Source organism: Pelobates fuscus, chromosome 8 (assembly GCF_036172605.1).
Source record: "Pelobates fuscus isolate aPelFus1 chromosome 8, aPelFus1.pri, whole genome shotgun sequence".
NCBI lineage: Eukaryota > Metazoa > Chordata > Amphibia > Anura > Pelobatidae > Pelobates > Pelobates fuscus.
This window is the reverse complement of record NC_086324.1, coordinates 170,828,884-170,839,421: the sequence shown is the minus strand read 5'-3', so window position 1 is coordinate 170,839,421 and position 10,538 is coordinate 170,828,884. Positions and strand designations below refer to the sequence as shown.

General features: G+C 37.8%; 1 protein-coding gene across 1 annotated transcript; it reads left to right on the top strand.

Annotated features, from left to right (window-relative positions):
* The first annotated feature begins 475 nt into the window (after positions 1-475).
* Positions 476-10,322, top strand: LOC134571013 (up-regulator of cell proliferation-like). Its single transcript, XM_063429046.1, has 3 exons — positions 476-553; positions 1,425-1,731; positions 5,489-10,322. The coding sequence occupies exons 2-3, from the start codon at positions 1,434-1,436 to the stop codon at positions 10,222-10,224; spliced, it is 5,034 nt and encodes a 1,677-aa protein (XP_063285116.1). The 5' UTR covers positions 476-553; positions 1,425-1,433; the 3' UTR covers positions 10,225-10,322.
* Positions 10,323-10,538: the final 216 nt, after the last annotated feature.

Below are 10,538 nucleotides of genomic sequence, written 5' to 3'. Positions count from 1 at the left end.
TAGTTAAGATGTTTTTAAATCCATGCACAGAATTGCAGCTTCCGGACTGGGATTGAATTCATTTGGTCCGGATTTCAGCTGTCCGGAGGTAATTGGTATGGCTGAAATACAGACCAAATTCAGGCCCGTTCTGTGCCTGATTTACAAAATCTGGATATTGATGAATTCCATTAACAATGCCCATATTTGCCAGTCCAATGACCCTGTACAGCAGCGAATGGTTTTGCCCCATTATTATGGGGCCTTTCAAGCATTAGTGAATAACTCTGTTAGTAGTGTTCTCACTTAATGGCTTGATGTATCTGTCCTTGAGTCATACCTGCAAGCTCTGCAGCTGCTCTTGTTATGCCTCTCTTATCAAAATATGCAGTGTACAAATTGAAACTTTTATTCCCGGTCCAGGAAATGAAACTGAAAGAGCCTATATAAATCAGAACATTTACTTTCATATTTCCAGTTGGTTCAGTAAGCCTGCTGCTCAGCACCGTCTGACCAGTTCAACGTCTCCCAGTCAATCTCTGCTATCACACTGTACAGGATTCATAGACTCAAGGTATTATCTGTCTGTCTCTCTGTCTAATAGACTGTTCCTTATTCCAACACCACTCTCAAGCCGATTTAGTCAAACAATCACTTTCTCACTCCAAAACACAAACTTCTTTACTCATGTCTGTAATCTGGAACACATAGTCTAAATAACTCTAGCACACCTACATGATCGCTTACCGATTCACTCACTCACTCACTCACACACTCACACACTCACTCACTCACTCATTCACTCACATATACAAAAACATAATCAAACTCAAACTCATAATACTTAGGATTATGCTTCTTTTTCTCTCCTGATATGGTTTTACACATATGTATTAGTAACAGAGTGTTATTTATGTTAGTGTTATTAGTAGAGTGAAAATGAGAAATAGAAGGAGAAGGGGGTTCACATTGAAACCATAGATAATGTTATCTTTAGGTAGTCTGAGACTAGGGTGAGGTTTGTGGTTGTATGAGCCTGATTAAACAGGCTTCAAAGGAGTTCACCTCAAATGCCCAGATTTAAAGACCAATTAGTCATAACTACACGCCTTGCAGCTGCTATTGCTACATCTCTGATATCAAAATATTTCCTGTAGATAATTAAATCTCGTTTCACGTGCATAAATCGAAACTGATAGGATTCAGTGTATATCCTAAAGTTTCATTTCATGTTCTCAGTGAATCGATCATTGTTCTGTGGGATGACTGCTGCTTAATACATTCCTGGCCAATTCAGAAATATTTACGAAGGTCAACATTTTAAAAATGATGTTAATAATATATTTGTCTGTGGTTGTATTTGTGGAAGCATTGTTTTTTTAAAAAACTTTGTTCTGGTATTTTTTATTGATAGATCTATAATTTATTTGTCTATTTGTTTTCAGTCTGCAACTATGGATATTCCCGTTGGGGGAGCGTCTATGATCATTCACAGATTGAGGTGGTGGTTAATAGAAGTTTTTGAAGAAGATACGAATGGTTTGTTGGACGAGCTCAGCTCTCTCTATTTGATATCTCTAGAAGAATATATTAACTTCAATGCAGTTAAAAGCCCAGTAGAGAGGACAGAGAAAGTATTGAACTTCATGCTTGAGAAAGGAGAACAAGCCTGTGAGAAATTCCTCAAACACCTGGAGAACATGATACCCAGGTTTCCAAACTTACAGAACCTTATAGGATACTTCCCAGAAAGTGAGTAATCTTCATCATTACCACACTTCATGATTATATACGGAAAAATAAATGTCATCTACCCATAAAGGTGTTACTTTGAGAAAGTGGAATGTTGTCTAATTTAGGCTTGAAGGTAATCACATTTGACTAAACATGTTCAAAACTTGGACCTACAGGTTTACAAAATCCCTGTTATCATCAATGTATCAAAAGAAACCCATCTCTAAAGCTAAAGCCACTCAGTCCCAACCCCATTGTGCAACGTAGCTTCATCCAGCTTCCATCATGCTGCCATGATCAATGGAAGGGTCATTCACTAAATTAGGAGTTTGGGAAATTGAGGAAGACTATTTTTCAATTACTCTGTCAGTTTATTCCCGATTTACAGGTTGCTTTGCTAGAACTGTGTTTTTGCTGTCCTAGAGCTGAATGTTTTGTCTTTGCAGAAAACAGTGATGCAAAAATACTGTTTACTAACTGGGGTAATTAAGTGATAAAAAAAAATCGGCCAGCTAAGGAGAAATAATTCCAATGGAATTCCAGTCCTTGCAAGACACACGAGTGATGAGGCAGATATTATTTTGTGTTTTTTAGACAGTTTGCATACCCCTTAGTAAAATTTATTACAGGGAGAAATGGGTAGGCTTCTTGATGGTGGAAGGGTGGGAAGCGTATACATGGTGTGTTAGAGGTAGTTTCATGTTTATGGGATCAAGGAGCTGGATGTTCCGAAATTCTCCAGCCCTATGCCAATTAAAACAATATGTGCATGCCCTAGTCTGGCTATTATTTGGCTAGGAGACTTGTGGAATGTGTTATTCTCCATCCCTCTGCACACCAGGTAGAGAAGAGAAAGACATTCACAAGAACACATGGTTAATAGACTCAGGGCCGCCATCAGCCAGCATAGCTGTACGGGGCGCAGTGTGACCTATACCCAATTGTGTATATATGTAAATACTTGCAGCTCCTGCTGTGTAGTATACTAAAGTGGTGGCCCAGGACCCTCCAAGTGTCCTATCATAAGCCATGGCTATCAGAGCCATGTCAAAGCTCAGCGTGGCACGCAACACATATCGGGCTCGCAAATGAAGGATAAGACCTGCTGCCTGGCTGCTGGAGGTGGAAGATGAAACTCTTGGGCCCCCATTTCAGTTTACAACCTGCTGTGCCACCGGACCATCAGGAATTCTAGTGTCATTGCTCCCTGGCCACACCCCCACCCCCCGCAGCCCTTATCCCATGCCATCTACTACACAAATACAGACACTGCATCCAATATACAAACCCAGACACTGCATCCACTGCACACACTGTATCCACTACACAAACTCACACTGTATCCATTAAACACACGTCATCCACTACAAAACACACACAATGAATACACTACACAAACACTGCATTCACTACACAAACACACACACTGTATTAACTACACAGTGCATCCACTACACAAGTACAGACACTGCATTCAATGTGCACACTTTATCTACTACAGAAACACAGACACTGCATTCACTTAACATACTACATCCACAACACAAACACAGACACTGCATTCACTTAACATACTACATCCACAACACAAACACACACACTGCGTCCTCTACACAAACACAGACATTGCATACACTATACACACTCCATCCATTACAAACACACTGCATCCAATACACAAACATAGTCACTGCATTTACTTCACATACTGCAACCACTACACAGACACACACTGTATCAACTGCACATATTTTGTCCACTACACAAACGCGCACAATGCATCTACTGCGCAAACAAAAACACTGCATTCACTACACAAACACACACGGCATCCACTATACACACTGCATCCCCATACACAAATACACTAATTGCATCCACTACACACACTGCATCCATTATGCAAACACACACTGTATCCACTATACCCACTGCGTCCATGACACACACACACTATATCCAATACACAAACCCCTACACTGTACCCACTACACACACTATGTCCATTACATAAACACACAAACAAATCCACTTCATCCCGGCCCGCATTCATTACACACTACCAAAACACACACTGCATCTATTACACAAATACACACACTGTGTTCACTACAAACACACTACATCTGCTAAACAAACACACACACTGCATTCACTATCCACAGCACACAAAAAACACTGCACCCACTAGACACACTGCACCCACTACACAAATACAAACAATGCATCCACTACACAAAAACAGAAATTTAATTCACGACATACTACACAAACACAGGCACTACATTCACTACACACTGCATCCACTTCATAAACACACACTGTATCCACTATATACACTGCCTCCACTAAACAAAGACATTGTGTCCACTACACAAACACACACACACACACTGTATCCAATACACAAACACAGACAATGCATCCACTACACAAACATACACTGTATCCACTAAACAAACAAAGACACTGCACCTACTACACACCCAGACACTGCATCCACTATACACACACACTGCTTATATTTTCCTCACACACTCTCTCTGCATTCACTATACACATACACACACCTTGCATCCGCTACACACACACACACTGCCTTCAATATAAACACACACTGCATTGCTTTTACTGATCTTTGTGGTGGGACTCTGGGGTGGACCCTGTGGGCAGACATGGGGTCCTTGGGCTGTGCTAGGGACCCCAGAATTTCTTATGGCCTCTCTAAATAGACCCTAAGCAATTTTATACTTTTTTTTAAGAAGTATTCTATTTTATTTTAAACATATGTTGTAGACATTCCTGTTATACATAGGCCCCACACAATTTTGCTAAAGTGTTTGTTATTATAAAATGTCGACGACCATTTCTTTCCTGTTTCATGCTGGGCTTTATTCCTGGCTCTGTTAATAGCAGCCAGTTAATTTGGAAACAGCACACATCTTTTTACTGACTTACAAGTGAAACTCAGATTAACAACTTGAAATGCATAAGATTCCTATATTCAGCAATGCATGTTTTTTTTTAAACATAAAGCAAAAATGGAATAGTATCTATATGATAAATGTTGTGCAAGTCAAGCACATTTAGATTGCTTCACGTGGATTCCTAAAATAAATGAATTTATATAAAAAAAATATATATCCAGTTTTACTCATTGATTCTTTACAGAAGCTTTGGAGAGACAAAAGAAACATTTTTATATTATCTCTAATCTAAAATTATTTGAACAGAATGTTAAATATTTTAGCCACAACATGTATTTGGAAACACAAATAGGTAAGGAGTAATTTTGGGGAACCTGCTGGAATTGTTTGTTTGAAATATAAAAATAATAATAATAATTCCTGTTTGTGGAAAAAATGCCAGAATATTGTTTGTATATTTTCATTATGAATCTGTTTTATGAAGGCTGTACCTATTGTACTGAGAGTACTATTTCCTCTATGTCTGCTAACAAGCACTCGTGAAGTTTGCCCTACAAAATGTTGTGTACTGAGTGTGTATGTGGTAGACTTGTGAGTCTTTATTGGCTAAATTAGTTTTACATTAGTTTGAAATGTAAATTGAAAGTTAGTAAAGCTCTTGTTGACAGCAAACATTTAACCGAGAATCCAGTAGGATATTCTAGGAGCTCATGGGTTTTTTTTTTCTTAAATCAGTTAGTACTTTAAAAGTTATGAGGTTGAGTTTGTCCCCTATGATCACCTATAACTTGTAATTGTCTCGTTTCCCTCTGTAAAGATTATAACAAAACATTATCTTTCCTTCACAGACAAAAGAAAACATTTTGAGGAGCTCTTACAGCAGTTGGGGATGGGACACACCGCACATTCAAAGCTCACACTGAAGAGAATTCTGAATATAGGGAAAGAAAATTACGTAGACATTAATTCTCAAAATATACAGGATATTCCTTGGAATTTCTTACATAAACTCCTGGCTCTAAACAGAACTGCCAGAAACACTCACTGTGATAAATATCCACATAATCGGGGACCAAGTGAACACAACAGTTTAGATACAATAATGTCTACGATTTTTTATAGTAATGGTGAAAAAGCTAACTCTTCTTCTCTTAATCCTCTAGATGTTTTATGTGTTCTACTGCATTGCTCTGATACTTTTCTGCAGCAGGAAATTGTTTTAAAAATGTCCATGTGCCAGTTTGCTGTTCCTCTGCTGCTACCTGCCAATGATTCACCATGTTGCATGCTTATGTTATGGGCATTGAGAGATATAGTGAAAAGGTGGAGACCTCAGTCATTAGCCACCAGTAAAGGGTTCATGGAAGAAAATGTGGTGAGCATTCCTATGTCAACCTTCTCTTTTGTTAGACTGGGGAAAACCAAACTATCTAAATCCAAAATCCTGAATCAGGTTCTTAGCCCAGCTCAGCAGAACCTAGACTTCTTCATTCATGACAACATGCATGGAGGTAACATGGAAAGAAAGATATCTAACGGTCTAGTGGAAATGTCCTGGTATTTTCCTTCTGGTAGCGAAAGTTCTGACATTTTCCCAGAGCCGATTGCAGTGACCAACCTACGAGGAGACCTGGAGTCTAACTGGACACAGTTCATCTTCCTAACCCGGGTCTCATCAGCTGTGTTTATATTTACTGAGAGCATCGGGGAGAGAGAATTCAGACTGTTATCAAACATTAATAGCAAAGACACAATATACTATTTTATTATCACCCCTAGATCCAGGGAAGATGTGAACATGGAGACACGTGAAAATTTGCAAAAATTAATATCTGTTCTAAAGCTTGATATAATAAATATAATAGTAAAGAAAAATACAGACAATGATACAGCTCTGATGAAAAGAATTCAGTCATGTATTCATTTTTCTTTAATGAACAATCCCAAAAGAACAACAATGCAAAGTATGGAAAAACAGATCGACGGACTTGATATTTGTGTGGATGAAAACTCTGAGGAATGTCAAAAAGCCAGAGAACATGTATTGGAAATAACTGGAGAAATCAAAGATGTGATACAGTATAAGAAAGAAACAATGAGTTTACAGGGAGATCTATGGAAACAAGTGTCACAAATAGAAAAAGAAATGTGCAGAATGAAAAACCAAGGAACAATGGATACACAAAAATATCAAAGTGAACTCAGACGTCAACGCATTTCACTGCGTGAGAAGCAACATGATCACGACTTACCCAAGGGAATAATGTTGTTTATTAATGCCATTGTTTATTTGTCACAGACAGAAAAACAATATTTTTTAAAATGGATGAAATTTGAACTTGATTCCATAGCTCGGAATAATCTGTCAACACTACAGGCAGAATATAAAGAGAAATATAACAATCCACAGAACAATAAAGAAGAACTGAAACATTTAGATCAAAAAATATCTGACAGCTCATTGGGAATTGAACATTTCCTGCGTGAAATGGGACAATTTTATGAGGCAGAACATTCTTTGTATAGTGGGAAAAAAAATCAGGATTACAAAAAACAGTTTATGAAACTCCCTAAAATAGCTGCTGACCTCATATGGGGTGGGTTTCCATTGGAGCTGATTGATGGAGATGCCTCCAACATCTCCCTACAGTGGATAACTGATGTCCTGACTGAGCTGGACACCAAGACAGGAGGACGATGCAGAATGAGAGTAATCACTGTGCTGGGAGTTCAGAGTACGGGGAAATCCACCCTTCTGAACACCATGTTTGGTTTGCAGTTCCCAGTGGCCAGTGGTCGATGCACACGAGGGGCTTTCATGACACTTATTAAAGTAGAAGATGAGTTCCAGGAGGAGATGGGCTGTAACTTTATTCTGGTGATTGATACTGAAGGTCTGAAAGCTCCAGAATTGGCTTCTCTGGAGGACAGTCATGAACATGACAATGAATTAGCTACGTTAGTAGTTGGGCTGAGTGATATCACTTTAATTAACATGGCCATGGAGAACACTGCAGAAATGAAAGATATTCTGCAGATCGTGGTCCATGCATTTCTTAGAATGAAAGAAATAGGAAAGAAACCCAAATGCCAATTTGTTCATCAGAATGTGAATGATGTGTCCGCTCATGAGAAGAATGCAAGAGACCGAAAGAAACTGCTAGAGCAGTTGGATGAAATGACTAAAATAGCTGCAAATATGGAAAAAAAATATGGAATAACAACATTTAGTGATGTGATGGACTATGACATAGAGAATGACAGCTGGTATATCCCTGGCTTGTGGCATGGAGTTCCACCCATGGCTCCCGTTAACTCTGGGTATAGTGAAAGTACTTCTGTACTTAAAAAATATTTATTGAATTTCATGAAAACATGTAAGTCTACAAACAAATCTATGAACATTCAAGAATTTATCACATGGATAAACAGTTTGTGGAATGCAGTGAAACATGAAAGATTTTTGTTCAGTTTCAGAAACAGTCTGGTGGCTGAAGCTTATAACAAGTTGTCCATACAGTTCTCTCAATGGGAATGGGACTTTACCAAAGCCGTGCATAGCTGGTTGATTACCACAGAGACACTAATTAAGAATCAGTCCGCAGATAAATTAAATAATGAAACATTTTCCTGTTACAAGAACAAGCTAAACGAGGTACTGTTTGAGGAAGAAAACAAACTGTCAGAGTCACTAAAAAAGTATTTTGAGAATAATTCTGAAAATGTACATCTTATCGAAAAATACAAAAAAGATTTTTTTCTGAGTGTAGAATTTCTAAAAAAGGAACTTGAAAGGAATGCCATTAACAAGTGTAATGAAGCTTTTCATATCCAGAAAGGGAAGTTTGAGATTCAGGGTATCCAGAATAAATATCAGAAAATGATTGAAGATAAAGTTATGAATCTTCTGCAGATATGCAGGGAGAGGAATCATCAGATTAGTATTTCGGAACTAGAGGGGCAATTTGAGGCTATGTGGGGGATAACGATCTCAGATTTACAGATTGATAATTTAAAGAGACGTGATATAAGTCAATCTGTTCTACAGCAGCTACACAATAACATGAGTAACAAAGGTTCGGAAATAAATTATGTATTACTAAAAGTGACAGATTTACATGAACATGAAAACACAGAATTTAGCTTCAAGAAACATTATATTGATGACTCTTTTTTAAAAAAAATCATCAAGTTTTTTACCAAACAAGAACATTCTGAACAGGTATCAGAGTTTGCTAAATCATTGATTGAGATGTGTGATCAATATGTTACAGAGAAAGTCAACATCGCATCCGACTATGATGACACTTACTGTCAGGAACTATTACGTTTGATTGATGAAAAACTGGAAAAAAAGGATGTTAAAAAAATGCACACTTCCTCTACGTTTATGCTGGATATAAAACTTTTGATAACTAGAAGAGCTGCTCCGAGGTTTCAAAGGATGCATGATAATTACATCCAAGAAAATGACACAAACACCTGTCTAGACAAGTTAAAACCTCAGTATCTTGCAATGTTTCTAAGCATTTACCAAGAGAAAGACGAAAGCAAGGCGAGAGCAAAGGACTTTTGTTATCTCTGCCTGAAACCGGCTTTAACTGAATACATTTACAAACATCTCGGACAAGACATAGTGGACGATGTCTTAAGCAGTTCAGACAATATCATATTTAAAAGTCGATCCTTCTTTCAAGCTACGGTGCTGGAGAGTCTTTCAGGTACTGAAGAATTTAGCAATTATATAAAGTACATAAATTCATATGAGCGTTTTTTACAAAGCTGGATATTCACACACATCTCAGATAAATACAATAAATCGTCACAATTAGAAACGTTACAAGAAAATATACTCTTTGAGATTGTTAAAAAAATCAAAAATGTTCTTAGAGAAGAAAAATGTCTGAACTGTTCATCTATCACAAACCTTGTAGAATACTTTTGTGAAGAATTAAAAAATGAATTGGTAATTTCACAGAGTGAGATGTGTATGATCGCTTTTGGGAACAATGCAGATGTGGAGCAGTTTTCTGGTGACATTCAGACTTTTCTTTCAGAAACAGAAACAGAAATCCTATCTGAAGTGAAATATTTGGATGTTGAGTCCATTCTCTCCAAGGTCACACTGAAGCCACATGATGAATTGCTAAAGAAGGTGATGGGATGTGGGGAGCAGTGTCCGTTCTGTAAAGTCCCCTGTGAGGCTGGGGGTGTCGAACATTCCCATCATTTTGCATCCATTCACAGACCTCAAGGATTGGGAAAATACAGAAATGTACACACCAACATTTTAAACAAAAACATATGCTCTACCAATGTTGTGTCCAATGGAAGATTTAGAAATGCAGACACAGAAGGGGAATGGCACCCATACAAGGAATATCGTACATTTTACCCAGACTGGTCGATCCAGCCAGATCCCAGCATTGAATCCTCTGATTACTGGAAATACGTTTTTGTGAAGTTTAATGAGCAGTTTGCAGCAGAATATAATGCCGAACCGGCTGAACTGCCATGGGAGTGGACACAAATAAACAAAGAACAAGCGATACAGAGCCTGAATGATGCATTTAATGTGAAATAATAAAAGTACTGTTCAATAGTATGACATTATTCATTGCAGTGAATGTTAGCTTAAGGGATATGCAACAGCCTAATAATATATTTTCTGGTATTTGTGGCAGAGAAATTATACAATATTTTTTACAATATTTAGAGGGACCAAAGTTTACCATTCAGAATGAATAATGTGATTTCTTTATAATATAATGAAAATGCCTCGTTATGTTACAGTTATAGTGTTTAGCAAAAGAGAAAGACAGATGTTGGAGGGAGTGTGATGAGATGGGTACCATGTTACACATTTGGTGGTATTGCCCTAAACTCGCTAAATTCTGG

Coding starts and splice junctions, on each gene's coding strand:
- LOC134571013 (XM_063429046.1), top strand. CDS start 1,434: ATGGATATTCCCGTTGGGGGAGCGTCTATGATCATTCACAGATTGAGG. Junction 1,732..5,488: donor TATAGGATACTTCCCAGAAA/GTGAGTAATCTT, acceptor TTTCCTTCACAG/ACAAAAGAAAACATTTTGAG.